Raw genomic sequence first — 16,330 nt, 5'->3', positions numbered from 1 at the left:
AGACCAGGTAATGCTCTCAGGGGCAGGTGACAGTCACCAAAGCACCAAAGAAACTCATGAGGTGCCTCTGACAGCCCTAGCGCCAGTGAAATGTAATATTTTAACCAACACCACAAAACAGGCTAAGATACTGAGAAGAACTCAAACATAAAAGGAAAAAAAAGGGGGGGGAGGGCTCTTTTCAAGGGAAAATCATTCAGTTTCTCAAAAGTTCATGAATCAAAATGTAAACACAGGGTAAATTACCAAAGATGGTATGGGGCAATCAATCAAAAATAAAAGGAAGGCTCCAGTAAGCAAGCAAAAGCTGCCTTCCAGCTACACGGAAAAACACTCTAGTGCCCCAGGTAAATAAATAATAAAAGGATGTGGAAACAATACACCTTGAAAACTCCTGATCCTTCTCTGCTCTCCTAACCAGAAGCAGTGCTCACGGGTTCATGCTGCCTGGGCTACATTCCCGGCTAGCCTTTATTTATCTAATAACACTTGTGTCCTTCTAACTGAGGCTGATCTTTGTATTTTATCAGTGTTTCCCATTGTTTTACCCTAAGCCCCAGCATTAACCCCCAAACAAAAGTTATCTGACCTCCAGACTGGATGAATGCTAGAAATAAGAATTTCAGGGTGTTCAGTCCACACCACGTTTCTTCTCCTGATAGGAAGGCTCTTGGGAATATGTACCCACAAGGAAAAAAATACAACAAGGCACAGTGATTTTCATTCTGCCATACCTCACTCTGTTTATATATTAAAAAAAAAAACCTCTTTAATTCATTCAGGTGTTGTTTCACAATTACAGAGTTAATCTGCCTTGCTCATTATTTTCTTAAACACGTCATTTGTGTAACCAATAGGCACAGAATAAAACTCTAATGCTTACTGAAAAAAAACAAACCAAAAAACAAACAAAAAAGGAAAGTGAAGTGATAATAATCTAAGGTCACAAAATTTTATGAGAGGTAGAAGGGGCTCTGGTCAACAAGGAAGAACTTAAGGACATGCACCTTTTTAAGGAAGAAAACTGGTAGCAAAGAAAGGCTAGAGAAATTAAACTGTTGACTAGCTGTCATTTCTACAGCAGGCCTAGGAACAATTCACACTTTTCCTTTCTTTTTTTTTTTTTTAAATTTACTCTCCTTAGGCCAATGCTGCTGCCCCTTCACTGTATAGCATCCTGCTGTTTATCAGGGCTGCCAATAAAAGGCATTGCCAGCCCAGGATAGTGGGCTAGGATCCCCGGTATCTGTTAGACCCACCTCCCCATGGGGTGGAGCAGCTGTTGAAAGGAGCTGATATTAAGGGACCAACCCACTTGTTTCTTGGATGTTAGTGATTCTTAGAACATGTCCTGGGATTTGATCACTCTTGATTCAACATGATTTGACTCCCCTTCACTCTTCCCTGAAAGCACAGAGATGATCACTACCATTCCATTTTACAGATGAGGAAGGTGAAGGTTTTCTTTCTCGAGGACTGTGAGCTACAAGCTGCCTGATAATTAGGATTGTCTTTTTGTGGTTAGTCCAACATCCCACGCAGAGCAAGATGTTACCAACAAAGGGCTTCTTTTTATTCTTAGGTGATGGGTGGCTGAACAGGAAGTAGAACACAGAAAATGTAATTTCTAGCCCATGGCACCAAGCTACAGATCAGAAACCTCTAGTGTGATCACTAGAAATCCTAGTTATACAATTTTCATTAAAATGAATCAGAAAAGGCCATAGCATCCAAATCACCATTCCCCTGAGAAGGTAATAAAAGCACATGTCCACAGTCCCTGAAAATAGGCAACCGTGGGTGGCTCAGTGGTAAAGAATCCACCTGCCAATGCTGGAGGCATGGGTTCGATCCCTGGGTTGGGAAGATCCCACATGCCTGGGAGCAACTAAGCCCCTGTGCCACAAGTACCGAGCCTGCTGCTGCTGCTGCTGCTAAGTCACTTCAGTCGTGTCCGACTCTGTGCGACCCCATAGATGGCAGCCCACCAGGCTCCCCCATCCCTGGGATTCTCCAGGCAAGAACATTGGAGTGGGTTGCCATTTCCTTCTCCAAGCACCGAGCCTACCCGCTGCAAATGCTGAAGAAGGCTGTGCTCCAAAGCAAGAGAAGCCACTGCAATGCAAAGGCCTTGCACTGCAACTGGAGAATAGACCCCACTGGCTGCAAGTAGAGAAAAGCCCGCGCAGCAGTGAAGACCCAGCACAAGCAAAAATAAATAAATAAAATTTAAAAAAAAGAAAAGGAAACCCCCTAAAGAGGATCAAGCGGCCAAAACCTGGTCTCCCCTGGACAGGCAGAGTGGCAGGTGTATGCCCTGGCCCCTGAAGACTCTTTCGTCACCTATTTCATCTGTGTTTTTCTTAGAACCAAGTGCAAACAGTTGTTAAACCACAGAGTTTCATCTACACCAAGACAAGGTAGTATTATTATTTAAAACCTACCTGAAAGATAAATTATGGCAAATCCATATGGTGTAACATTACAGTGGACTAGTTAATGGTGAGATCCAAAGTATGAATCCCATGGACAGAGAAGCCTGGTGGGCTACAGTCCATGGTGGGCTACAGTCCATGGATGTCACTTAGTGAATTAACAACAATAATGATCTATAAATATTTCCCAATGATTATGTACCAGATTTGTAATAATTTTTTAAAATAAATGATTTTAAGGTTCTAAAATAATTATCTCACTCCTACATGGGCACAAAGAAGTACAAAAAAGGAGAGTCATTACAGCGTTGTTTGTAATAGCAAAACACTAGAAAACTTAAATGTCCATCAATAGGAAAATTCAAATAAATTAGGTTACATTTAGTCAAGGTAATACAGTCATTTTTTTTTTATAATTATGGGCTGACATGAAATTATCTCTAAGAAATGGGATTCAGAGCGGGGAAACAAGATGCAGGATATATGCTATCATTTGTATAAAATTATTTTTAAGAATATGCTCATATTTATTGGTACAGCTACAGACTGTCTCTGGAAGGCTTTCCTAAAAATTATAATAACATTGCCTTAAAAGAGGGAAAACAAGGGGACAGGAAAATGGAAAACAGGTGAGAAGAAATCAGATTTTACTGGACAGCTTTTCTTTGTAATTTGAATTTTTAATGGTGTGCACGTGCATATGTTCTTACAAAAACAAACCCAAACCAAAAAAAAAAAACCGAAAAGCTTTTGGCGGGGTTAAGCGGCATTATATTTTTCTAAGTGTTTCAGCACCTTATTTCATAGTCCTCTGAATGGCAGCCCCCTAAAAAACCATGCTGCCTGAGCAAGCAAATCTCCTCAAGGTCTCCTGCACCCTCACGAAGACCCACCCGGCTCTTCCTGTGACGTCCAGGGCCAGCCAAAGCAAAAGCACTGTGTCTTATGACAACATTGGCACATTCTCACTTGTATGTAGTAAATAAGAAATATTTTACCTTTCAGCAAAGATATCAAGCTTCGCCAGCTCATCAGAGAGGCCGACAAGGGAATCCAAGGTCCCCACCTAGAAAGATGGGCGAGAAGTCAGGGGCTCAGACTATGTAGCAGAGGGGTGGGGGAGTGCCCTTTCAACTCCAGGGCAGGGAATTCTCTAACTTCCATCTTGACTTAGTTTCCCTTGGGTGAATGGTCACACTGGAAACCGAGAAGGGCTCTCAAGAGAAACCAGTGGATTGGGGAATATTATTGTTATTACTATTATTTTATTTTTTGGCCAAGAGGATAAACTAGCATTTCAGCCAGAGGAAGGAGTGACTTTATGTGTCCTGGTCTGCCCTCAGCTCACTTTCCTCTAAGAATGGCAGTCTGGGGGACTCCCCTAGCAGTCCAGTGCTTGACTCCATACTTCCAATGTTGGGGGTGCAGGTTTGAACCCTGGTTGAGGAACTAAGATCCCACATAACCAAGTGGGATAAAATTTTTTTAAAAAGACAGAAAAAGAGAAAGACAGTCTGCTCTCCAGGGGATTAATCCTCAGAGCCGAGGAAAAGCTGTGACAAAAGCCAGTCGAGGAAGTCACCATTTCTGAAAGCCCTTCTCCTCCACGTTAGTACAGCCAAGCCTTCTGTCTGGCCCTCTCTGCTGTTATTAACAATGACCTTTCTGGGGCAAGCCCAGCTTTTCCTCTCGCTCTCATTTAGGAAAGTCCTTTTCTTTTCAGGATAGCTTACTTATGACGACCTGTTTCTTCCTGTGGAAATTGCTACCGTGTCCAAAATCGTATTTAAAGGCCTACTCACAGAATCAGAACGAAAAAGTTCATTCTCAATTCATCAACCACTCATCAGACATTGAGAAGTAATTAGGAAACCAAGAAGCCTGGATATTCCTAGAAGTGTTATTCCTTTTCAAAGGACTTGATTTTAAGTAACTTTAGGCAGAAGTCATGTCTTTTTTAAATCTTTGTACCCTTGGGCTAATACAATGCCTCACATGTAGTAAGTAAGCAATGAGTGGATGCTTCGTTTACTAAGCTTCACATATGTGATCATGGACAAACAACAGCAGGCTGGAAAAATCAGCAAGAAATGGGCTCAGAAGCCAATGTTGCTGCTTCCCAGTTCCACAGCCCCAGTCTCCTTCCTCAGCCCGTCCTGATCTATAATGTGGGAGTGGTGACGATGCACTTAAAGATGTTGTGTACAGGCCTCCAGTGTACCGGTCCATAAACTCTAGCAAACGCAGTAGCCTCATTAACAACTATGCGGGTCTTTTGCCAGAGAGGCAAACTGAGGTTTAAAAGAGGATTATATAGCAATTCATTAGAACAACTGCCTCTGGGCGTTTAGCAACATCCCTCCAGAACCTGGGGCTTCCTAGGTGGGGCTAGTGGTAAAGAACCCGCCTGCCAATGCAGGAGACATAAGCGATGCAGGTGCGATCCCTGGGTTGGGAAGATCCCCTGGAGGAGGACGTGGCAGCCCAGTCCAGTATTCTTGCCGGGCAGGCTACAGTTCATGGGGTTGCAAAGAGCTGGACAGGACTGACTGTCAGCACACACGCACTCCAGGCCCCAAGAGATATTTGTAGGGCAGAAAGACTGCCTTACGCTTCTTCTCTTGGAGGAAGTATGGCAAACAGTCTACTCTTTTGGAAGTTAAGAAGACTACACAGGGACTTCCCTGGTAGTCCAGTGACTCAGACTCCATGCTCCCAATGCAGGGGGCCTGGATTCAGTCCTTGGTCACGGAACTAAGATCCCATTTGCCACAACAAAGAGTTTGCTCATTTGAAAAAGACCCTGATGCTGGGAAAGATTGAAGGCGGGAGGAGAAGGGGACAACAGAGGATGAGATGGTTGGACGGCATCCCTGACTCGATGGACATGAGTCTGAGTAAACTCCAGGAGTTGGTGATGGACAGGGAGGCCTGGCGTGCTACAGTCCATGGGGGTTGCAAAGAGTCAGACATAACTGAGCGACTGAACTGAATAGTTTGCTAAAGATCCCATAGCGTAGCCAAATAAATAAATTTTTAAAGGATTATCAATTTTTTTTTAAGATTTCACATATCTTGATCCTGTCATGTCTGTTTCATTTTAAAATCTCTTTCTGCCATCTACACAGTTATCACTGAACCTCCTTCTTTCTCTCTCCATCAGAACCAGAGGGATGTTAGATTACCCATCTTGCTCCCAGCCCAAGAACGCAATCAAGGATGAACATCTCCAAGCCTGCACATTTAAACCATGTTGAAATGTTTTCTTAGATGTTGAAGACAGAAAGGATCTGAGAACAACTCCTGAGGACCCAACTGTGTAAGACACCCTTTCCATCTTTTGAAGTCACTGCTAGCCACACCCTTGTCTCCTCCTCATTCCGTCCGTGGCTCTGGGTCCACAGTCACCACAGTTAATTTGGGACTATTCGTGAAGCCCCCACCCAGGCCAGTCGCATCTGGACCCCCAGTCCAGCATCACACCCAGGCTGAACCTCAGCATTGGTGCCTTTGACATAGTTTTTCTCCTTGGCTTTCCAGAAGACACCCACCCCAGCCCATGACCTCTTTCCTCCTGCCCAGGAAATTGTACCTTGAAGTCAGGAATTGTGAATTTGGTGTTATAAGACAGGTTAGACTTGGAAGTTACTGTGTTCATCCTCTCCAGGGCTTGTAAATTTTCCTTATCTCCAGGGGCAGAAATTAACCAAAACTCCGACATGTTTCCAGTCTTCTTTGATCCAGCTACTAACCAGAACCACAGCAACACACACAAACAGAAACAGGAGGAAACAAGTGTCAAATATCTCTACCTGTTCATCACTCCCTTCCCTCAAAATTAATCCTCTCGCTTTTCCCACTTCCCATTTGTTCCTTCTCTGACCTTCCAGTTCAGATTCTATAGCTCCAAGGACAGCCATGTGCCGGAGGCTTATCTCCACCTGGAAAGCCCTCCGGTCTTCACAAAGACTCCCAAAAATCCTCCTTCCCTCAGGTTATTCGGACTGGTTTTGAGGGGAGGAGGAGGAGGACTGCGGTTTCTGTCTCTCCTATTTCAGAGAAAGGCCCACACTGGATATTGCAAAGCGGGGGACAGTAGCCTGGGTTTGGGCACCTCCTGGACTATTTTTCTCCCTCTCCTGGGATGCAGGATAGTGGGTGGGGGGTGGGGGTTGTGTGTGTGTGCAGGGATGCAGGAACCAGACTGGAGGCACTTCCACAAAGGGCAGCCTGGGCAAACCCAGATCTTAACTGATCAACCCTGAGATTGATGCTAGTTTTAAAAGACTTCAAGGGACTTCTCTGGCGGTCCAGGTCCTGGCTAAGGTCCTGGTGAACTATGCTGCATCTAAGACCCAGTACAGCCAAATAAATATGAAAAAAAAAAAACCACTCCAGAAAAACCTCTCTTTTGGTAAACTAAGGTTGGGGGGGAGGGAAAGAGAGGGGACTATTAAAGTCATTTTTCCGCAAGACTAGGTGTCTATTCTGCAGAGGTGGGTAACACGCTGAATCTGGTTGGAAGTTTCTGTCCAGCGTCTAAAGTCGATTCGTTCCGTTCATTCAAACGTGTACACACCCACACCTTTCTCCCCTCGGCTTGTTCTTCCCTTCCATCGCCTCCCAAAGCAGCTCCCGGGATGGCCACGAAAAACCCCAGGATAATAATAGCCAGAGTCTCATCGTGCAAGCTCTTCTGGTCGACCCCCGTCTCCCTCCACTTAAAGACAATCTTCACCCCTCCTAACCTCGAGCACACAGAACGCAGTTCCTTTCGCTTTCGATCGCTGATGGCCTGGGGACAAACTGGCCCCGAGGAGATGCCACCTGCCCCGGCCCCTGGGAGGGCACAGCAGAGGCGCCGGCGCCCGAGTTCCCACGGAGAAAGCTCGTGGAGGGCGCGCGTGGGCCGAGGAGGAGCGCGGACCAAGGGGACGAGGGCAATTCACTCTGGTCCCCCGGGTCGCGACGCGAGCCCTCTCCCCGAGCCGCCTCGGGTCCCCGAGCCGCCGCGCGTTCTTACCGGGAGCCCGCGGGCTGCTCGAGCAGGCAGCGGGCGGGCGCGGGGCCGGAGCGCACGGCCGGCTCCCGGGAGGCAGCGGCTTCTGTGCGGCCCCCCGCCCTGAGCTTTTATCCGAGCGGGAGGCGGCTCCCGCCCCGCCGATAATTTGCATAGCCGGCAGCCCGCCTCCAGCCGCCGCCGGGGCCCGGGGCGCGGGGCCCCTGGGGCCACCGTGCCGCGCGAGGGGGCGTAGGATCCGTTCCCTTCGCGTCTTGGCCAGATCCCCGAACCCCGATCAGCTTGGGCTGGGGACCGGCGGGATTCTGGAGAGCATCAGACGGGGGTCCCAACCCCGCGACGGAGCAGAGCGGACGACCGAGAGAAACAAGAGAGGCGCCGGGGACCCGGACACCTGCCCTCCCCGCGTCCCTCCACCCTCTACCCCATCCCTTGACAGCAACTGGGGACCGGGTCTCAAGGGGGATCACCAAGAGACAGAACTGACCTGTCTGTTGGTGTCTGGAAAGCGCCACGACAGGTTCGTATATGTTTTGGAACACCTGGGCAGAGGAACAGTCTTCCTCTGGACGTGGGCGTGAGCTTGCCCTAGGTTGCCAAGGAAACTGTCCACCGCCGGGCGCGCCCACTCGACTTGACCGCCTTTGTAATTGCAGTGACTATAGTAGGAATTTATCAATAAAACTACCGCGTAGTACCGCGGCATGAGCTCATAATCCGTGCTGTTTGAAAACAACAGATGGAACCCCCCAGAACTTAACGCGTGAGTGTTTAAAGAAAAACAAAAACACCTCTAAGAATTCATTTTCTCTGGAGGCTAGGAGGAAACTTTAGTGTATCCTTCTTCGTGGATGGTATTTTCAGTGGTTTCTGGGAAAGATTAAAATCTCTAAATTATTTTTTAGGGGGGAGAGGATGTTGAAGAAGTTTCAGTTGCGTCCCTGAGTGTGTGCTCCCCCTTGCCACCTGAGGCTAGCCAGACTGGCCACCTGCTACAGGGAATGCTTTCAGACCTCTGAAAAGAAGCCTAATGCGTAAGAGCCCCAGATGCAGAATGGAAATGTGAGTTTTAAGGTCACAGCAGATGGCCCTGCAATCCTATTGTGGAGCCGGGAATGGCAGGTCGGAACTCCCTGCAGCTGTCCACTGTATCATCGTGATTGGGACATGCGGGCGCATTAGTCAGTCCTTGCGACATTCCCTCCTGAGGGAGGACACCTGAAACCAAGGATGAGGAAACCCAGTGTGTACAGGAAGGTTAAGTGGCAATTTCAGGGAAGGAGTGGCCTGGTTGGACATTGACCTGGGATCTTGTATTTTGGACTTTATCTGGAATGCCATTCTTTCCAACCAGGGAAGACAGATGCCTTAGAGTCAGGCTTCCCTGGTGGCTCAGCCAGTAAAGAATCTGCCTGCAATGCAAAAGACTCGGGTTCGGGTCTCGCTGGGTCAGAAAAATCCCCTGGAGAAGGGAATGGCAATCCACTCCAGTATTCTTGCCTGGAGAATCCCGTGGACAGAGGAGCCTGGTGGGCTTCAGTCCATGAGGTTGCAAAGAGTTGGACATGACTGAGCAACTAACACACAGAGTTGGGAGCAGACCTCTTTTATGAACAACAGCATCAATGCCCACAGATGTTGCTGGAATTGCTGGTGTCACATGACTGATAAGTGGCAATGCTGTGAGTGGAACTCAGACTTCTGATCCAAATCCCATGTCCTTCCGACTGCTCCCAGAAAGCCTGCAGGCCCGGTCCTCACTGTGAGAACCTGTGCTTTCCATCTAAGTCCAGGTTTTCCCATCCTTCCTTGTTCAGAGACCTGGCTTCTCAGAGATTGGGCAACGTGTTTAGAAGCATCCCCAACTTTGCTTATGAATCCTTTTCTTTTTATAAATCTGATTTCCTCTTTTTTGGTGAAATAAAAGTCTGACATGAATTAACTCCAGGATATCTGATTAAGAAAAGAATAAGGACTGTAGTCTTGCTCATCTTACTCAGAATCTACAATCTTTCTGGTCTTTTGCTTTTTTTTTTTTTTTTTTAAAACACTTAATTATTTAGTTATTGTTGGCTGTGCTGGGTCTTCGTTGCTGCGAAGGTTTTCTCTAGTTACAGAGAGCGGGGGCTGTCCTTGGTTGTGGTGCTTGGGCTTTTCATTGCCATGGCTTCTCTTGTTGCAGAGTACAGGCTCTAGAGCTCGAAGGCTATATTTCCACAATTTAAAAATAACCACTGTTAACATTCAAATTGCCTCTGTTATTTTTTAAATGTATATTCATATATACAAATATGGGCTTTAGGACATGACTGAGATTATATGTTATACATAAAGTTTGGCATCCTGCTACGGATTGCTTTTTAGAGATAAAAATAAATTTATCAGTCTATGTTATCACTAATTTACCACACCAGAACTTGAGTCAGATACATTTGATTTCAAAGGCAAATAAAGAGATCTTGCTGAACAACTTACATCTTAAACTAAAATAGAGAGAGAGAGAGAGAGAGAGAGAGAAACAACTCTGTCTTGTCCCAGGGCTTTTTGATTTGCAGTTTTCAAGACAGTATATGTACTTATCCATTTTGAATCAAGGTGTTACTCTCCTGTTTCCCTATAAAGTGAGATCATTCTTTAACAGAAAGAGAGAGGCATCAACCAAAAGTTGTAGAGCCTGATCCTTTAGGATACTGTGAAGTGAAAGTCGCTCAGTCATGTCCGACTCTTCTTGACCCCATGGACTATACAGTCCATGGAATTCTCCAGGCCAGAATACTGGAGTGGGTAGCCTTTCCCTTTTCCAGGGGATCTTCCCAACCCAGGGATCAAACCCAGGTCTCCCGCATTGCAGGCAGATTCTTTACCAGCTGAGCCACAAGGGAAGCCCCTTTTAGAATATTGGAAGAATACAAAACAGCATTCCCATCCCATACATCAATAGAACGAAAGTGGTTTCCTTCCATATATTAGCCTGAAGCAGCATTTAGTACCCTTGTACAAATTCTCCACCCCAACTCCCAAAGTCTCTGAAAGCTGCACTAAGTTGAAGTGCCTTGACCAACATTTATAAAATACCCCCAGGTTACGAAAATAAAAACAGGTTTATAGACACAGTTCTGGAAGAACCCAGGTTACAACCCAGGTTAAAGAATGCTATCTCTTCCTGGGAAAAAAAAGGCTGGGGAGGAAATGCCATCAGCCTTGAATCATCTCTAGCGTACTATGAATTTGGCTTTGGCTAAATATTCCAGAAATATTTCTGCAGTTGTCACTGGCTGTGCACTGAGCCAGCTAAATCATACAGAAGGGAACAGTCCCATCAGGTTTGGGAACTAGAAGGACAAGGGTGGTCTTAACTCCCACACGGTGCCCTCTTCCTTACTGCATGGAGACAACCCTTCTCAATGATGCGTGATTTCACCTGCAATCGGCTTGGGTGAATTTGTTTAGACTTTGCTGAGAAGGACCCAGGGAAGTTTTTCTGAAGGGACAGTTCTCTAGAAGAGAAAAATGCAAGCCAAATTGTCCCTGGAGTGTCAGCATGGTGTTGTAGGAAGAGATTAGGCTTTGGAATCAGATAATCTGATAAACTGCTTAACCTCGCTGAGCTACAGGGTTCCTATGTTTAAAAAGGAGGGCAATTATGCTCTCCTTTCAGGCCTGCTCTGAGGATGAGAGAAAATAGTGTTCGAAGCACCAAAGTCATAGCCTGAGAACCCGCTGTGCTCAGTAAACCTTCCCTTCACCTCTCACTCCCTCTGCTTTCTTAGAAGGTCTCTAGGGGTTTATGTTTGGCATATTATTTGCCATTACGTTTGGCATATTATAATAATCCCTTGTTATTGCCCAACATCTTTCTCTAGGGACTCAGAGTACTTCGATGTATATTTTGTTATCCAGCCAAAACCCTTGTGATTTTAAGGACAGCATCCTGATGGTGTTCATTTTTTTTTTCTTGAAGAAAATAAAGCCGAGGAATTCTCATGATTCCTTTACTCAAGTACACAGAGATAAGTGTTCATTTCATTTAACAAGTTTTTTTTTTTCTCCAGTATCTTCCAGCCTCCGTGGAGTTTGCAAAAATAAATCAGTTTTCAGACCTGTGGTAGAGCAAAACAAGCATGGTAAACAGAATTTCGAGCTGTCCCAACTCATGAAGCTATGAATACAAAACACGGAGCAGGATATAGCACGTGCATAAAAATGAGATATAAACATTCAAGAAGTGCCATGATCTTCATTTTACAGATGAGGAAACAAGCCCAGGGAGATTAAGTGAGTCGAATGAGAGCACAGTCAGTGGTAGGCCTGGGATCTGAACTCCATTCTTCTGAGTGTTATACAATATCTAAACGACTCCTCCAGTCCAGAGAAGCAGCTTCTAACACACTATGTAGAGTTCAATTCCTGGCTCTTCCACTCATCAGCCAAGTGAACTTGCACAGTTAGGGCTCAGGGGGCTGTAAAGTGGGGATAATAATCATTCCTGTTTTATAACTTTTTTCTGAAGATTAAACAATAGGGTTCAGCAACCGGTCCCTACCAGTCTTCAGTCAAGGTGTGCTCTGAGTATCAGCCACCTTAAAAAGCACCTCTCTCTCCTTGGCCTCTTTTTCTCCTTTTGTTTCTCATTTCCAAGTTCCTTTTCCCCCCTCCTGGGTTCTTTTGGAAGATACTGATTCTGCCCAGTTGTAAACACGTGACCCATCTGTCACTCGTGCGTTCAGTCACTTCTAACATGTCTTTGATGCAGTTAACCCAGGAGGGAGGAAGGAGTGGCCAGTGCTTGAGGAGGAGTCTCCCGGCTCCAGCAAAGAGAACCCACCAGCGTTTCAAGCTCTGCCTTGGACTTGAGAGGCTCTGACCTCGTCTCCAGTTCTGTCATGGATCAGCTGGCTCCAGCAAAGAGAACCCACCAGCGTTTCAAGCTCTGCCTTGGACTTGAGAGGCTCTGACCTCGTCTCCAGTTCTGTCTTGGATCAGCTGTGCCCTTTCCAAGTACAAGCTCCTGCAGTCAGGTTTCCTCGCCTATAAAATGGGGACACCAAGGTCCTGTTGTTGTTTTCATTGTGTCTGTGCTTCGTCGCTCAGTCACGTCCTAGTCTTTGCAACCCCCTGCTCTGTAGCCCACCAGGCTCCTCTGTTCATGGAATTTTCCAAGCAAGACTACTGGAGTGGCTTGCCTTTCTCCTCTCCAGGGGATCTTCCCAATCCAGGGATGGAACCCACGTCTCTTTCATCTCCTGCACTGGCAGGTGGATTCTTTACCATTGCGCCACCAGAAGTTCAATAAAAATGGAAATAAAAATGGCCTCGTGTGTATGTGTGTGTGTGTGTGTTAGTCACTCAGTCATGTCTGACTCTTTGTGACCCCGTGGACTGTAGCCCGCCAGGCTCCTCTGTCCATGGGATTCTCCAGGAAAGAATACTGGAGTGGGCTGCCATTCCCTTCACCAGGGGATCTTCCCGACCCAGGGATCGAACCTGGGTCTCAGGCATTGCAGGCAGGTTCTTTACCATTTGAGCCATGAGGAAAGTCCAAAAATGGCCTGGCATATAGCAAACATTCAAATGTTTAGATGTGGAAATAAGCAAATATCTGTTGCAACCCGAAAGAACTTTCCTAGCTTTATGACAACCTTTCAAAAACATGAAGTGAATGTTTTCTTGTGTTCCATTCTGTTCTCCAGTTCTTCATTTCAGTAGCTTCCTAATGGCCAATCCAAAGCATACCTTACATGTTCCATGCTATAGCACAGGGAACTCTATTCAGTCCTCAGTCCTCTGTAATGGCCTATATGGGAAAAGAATCTAAAAAACAGAGTGGGTATATGTATTAATATAACTGATTCAATTTGCTGTACACCTGAAACTAATGCAACATTGTAAATCAACTATACTCAAATAAAAATTTTAAAAATAAATAAATTCAAATATATCTTATATCTGCCTACTTGTCTTCTTTCTTTTGATTCTTCTACGTCATTATCATCTTTACTCTCATCTCCTGTAGCAGATGGAATAGTATTCTTCCCAACAGAAATTCACATCCACCCTGAATCTCAGGTGCAGAAGCTTCCTGCTTGCTCAGGCATGTCCAACTCTTAGTGACCCCACGGACTGTAGCTGTCAACTCCTCTGTCAATGGGATGGACATTATTTAGGAAAAGGGTCTTTGCAGATATAATTAGTTAAGGATATTGGGATGACATCATACTGGATTTACCATAAAAGAAGACACAGAGACACATGGGGAAGAAGACATGCAGATAGAGGCAGAGACTGGAACATTTCACCCCCAAACAGGCCACTTTGGCATGTTGATTACTTTGAATGAAAGGCACTTAAGACACATCAGAGCAAGAAGGACACTGATCTTGCTCTTTTTCCTGAAAGCAGGAGATAAAACTCCCATATGAAAGTGTCCTCATTGATCCAGGGGGAAGAAAGACTTTCTTATCACTAGAGATGGGCAGGGTGGGGGGTTGGGTGGGGGGGAGCCGGGGACTAAGATCTGTACCAACATCCTTGTTAAACTAACCCTTATCTTCCAAGGTTACTTCTTCAGCACTTATTACCCCTCAATATAAGCCCCTTTGTCTTGTCCATTTGTCACAGATTCATTGTGTGCTTGTCTGAAAGATGGAAAAGCTTCCTGCTCTGGTTTTTAAAAATTGTATGCTTTTCTCCTGTTAATTTGTTCTGTGTCAGTTTAATTTTAGGCCTAGCCTGAGACCCAAATAGGATTGAGGAGAGTTTTCCCCCCTTACAATTCCACTTTAAGTTTATGACCAGGAGCCCAAGTTGAGCCCACTATGTGATGCCACTTCACACTCACCAAGAGAACTATAATTTAAAAAAGGAAAACAAGTGCTGATGAGGATATGAGATGAGTTGGGGCCCTCATACACGATTGGTGGCAATAAAAAATGGCTCAGCCACTTTGGAAAACAGTTTGGTAGTTTCTTAAATGTTAAACACAGTTACCAGATGACCCAGCAACCTCATTCCCAGGTATACAGTGAAGAAATTCAAACTACATGCACACAAAAACTTGGACACAAATGTGAACAACAGCATTAGTCATAATACCCCAAAACAATTCAAATGTCTATCGACTGATGAACAGGTAAATAAAATGTGGCATACCAACACAATGGAATATTATTTGGCAATGACAATGAGCAGAGGTGGGGAGTTCCCTGGTGGACTAGGGGTTAGGATTCTGGGCTTTCATTGTTGTGGCCAGGGTTCAGTCTGAGGTCGGGCAACTGATAGCCAGGCAAAAAACAAACAAAAAGGAAGAAGTAGGGGGCTGACACTCGCTTCAATATGGATGAACCTTGATAACACTGAAGCCAGTCACTGAAGACCATAAATTGTCATGATTCGCTTTAGGTGAAATATCCAAAATAGGCCAGTTCATTGAGGCAGAAAGCAGATGAGTAGTTGTCTAGGGTTTGGGGGAAAGCAAAGGGGTGGGGGAGAAGGCAATGACACCCCACTCCAGTACTCTTGCCTGGAAAATCCCATGGACGGAGGAGCCTGGTAGGCTGCGGTCCATGGGGTCGCTGAGAGTCGGACAGGACTGAGCAACTTCACTTTTACTTTTCACTTTCATGCACTGGAGAAGGAAATGGCAACCCACTCCAGTGTTCTTGCCTGGAGAATCCCAGGGATGGGGGAGCCTGATGGGCTGCCATCTATGGGGTCGCACAGAGTCGGACACGACTGAAGCGACTTAGCAGCAGCAGCAGCAGCAAGGGGGTGGGGAAGAGTTAGAGGAAAATGGAAAGCGGCTGCTAAGAGTTTCTCTGAGAAGGTGAGATTGAGTGTGGCGATGATTGCACAACTGTGTAAAAACAGAACTGTAATTTAATGAGTGAATTGTATGGTATGTGAAATATTTCTCAATAAAGCTGTTAAAATATAGAAAGCAACCACAAATACCATTTACCAAAAAAATAACCGAAAACAAACAAGGCCACCCAAGCGTGACCCGCTGGTGAAACCTTTCTAAATCCTTGTTTGGATCCCCACCCGTTCCTCTTTCAGGGTTTTCAGAGCCATGGCCCGAGAGCCTGCTGTCCGTCTGTCTGTCCTCATCGCTGGAGTGGATCAGCAGGCTTCACTCTTGTCCTCATCTCCACCTTCACAAGGACGGCTGCCAGTAAAGGTCTGTGTAATGAGTGAATTCTCATAATCACCTTGATACATCCTGTGACACAGCAAACATATCATCAGATAGCTAATAGTTTGATCAATAAATATTCATAGCCATGAACCTTGGCTTCATCAGCATCTGATAAATATTGCTGAACCTGAGGTTCTGAGAAGCATGCTTTGCTTAATAATCTCAGAGGTCAAGTATGTCAGATTTCTGGAGTGCTTCAACTCTGCTTTGATCTCAGCACTGTGCAGCCAACATTTTGCTGGGTTGCTGGAGCAAGTTGCTGGGTTCGTGGCTGGAGTGGGAATGCCCCGGCCCAGGTGCCCCCACCCCCTCTCCTGCCTTCAGTCTGCAGCCAGCTCTGGAGATGACCTAGTGCGTCCAGACTCTATATCTGGGTCACCAAGACTAGCACTGTGAGCTCTTCTTCCTTAACTGACCCTGGAGACCTGCGCCTGGCCAGCAGGCCAGAGCACAGGTGACAGTGATGGAGGAAGTGGCCGGTCCTGTCCTCCTCGTCCTGGCATTCCACTGAGAGCCTGCAGCCAGTCCCTTGGCTGGGCTTGTGGGGAGGACAGCGTAGGCGGTTCCCTGGCTCTACAAAGGAGGCTCCTGCCTGGCAGTTTTTAAAAGGAGGTTGTCAAGGTCCCTTTGACCATCTTCTCTCTCCACAGGTTGATCTGGTGACAGTGACACCAGGATGGT

The 16,330-nt window shown here is 46.0% G+C and overlaps 1 protein-coding gene across 6 annotated transcripts in view; it reads right to left on the bottom strand.

Annotated features, from left to right (window-relative positions):
- The window catches only part of ATP6V1C2 (ATPase H+ transporting V1 subunit C2), a 59,766-nt gene extending 52,252 nt beyond the window's left edge, over window positions 1-7,514 (bottom strand). For 4 of the 6 annotated variants that reach the window (XM_068980194.1, XM_068980190.1, XM_068980204.1 and 1 more), the window contains exons 1-3: window positions 7,184-7,503; window positions 6,028-6,179; window positions 3,434-3,501 (exon numbers count right to left, since the gene is read on the bottom strand). In XM_068980194.1, the coding sequence (XP_068836295.1) occupies window positions 3,434-3,501; window positions 6,028-6,156 (197 nt within the window). In that variant the 5' untranslated portion in view covers window positions 6,157-6,179; window positions 7,184-7,503. Of the gene's footprint in view, window positions 1-3,433; window positions 3,502-6,027; window positions 6,183-7,183 lie in introns of those variants that run through there. The other 2 variants (XM_068980182.1, XM_068980198.1) reach the window with 2 other exon arrangements.
- Window positions 7,515-16,330: the final 8,816 nt, after the last annotated feature.

This window comes from Capricornis sumatraensis, chromosome 1 (genome assembly GCF_032405125.1).
Source record: "Capricornis sumatraensis isolate serow.1 chromosome 1, serow.2, whole genome shotgun sequence".
Classification (NCBI taxonomy): domain Eukaryota; kingdom Metazoa; phylum Chordata; class Mammalia; order Artiodactyla; family Bovidae; genus Capricornis; species Capricornis sumatraensis.
The sequence above is the reverse complement of the archived record's forward strand: the minus strand, read 5'-3'. Positions and strand labels throughout refer to the sequence as shown.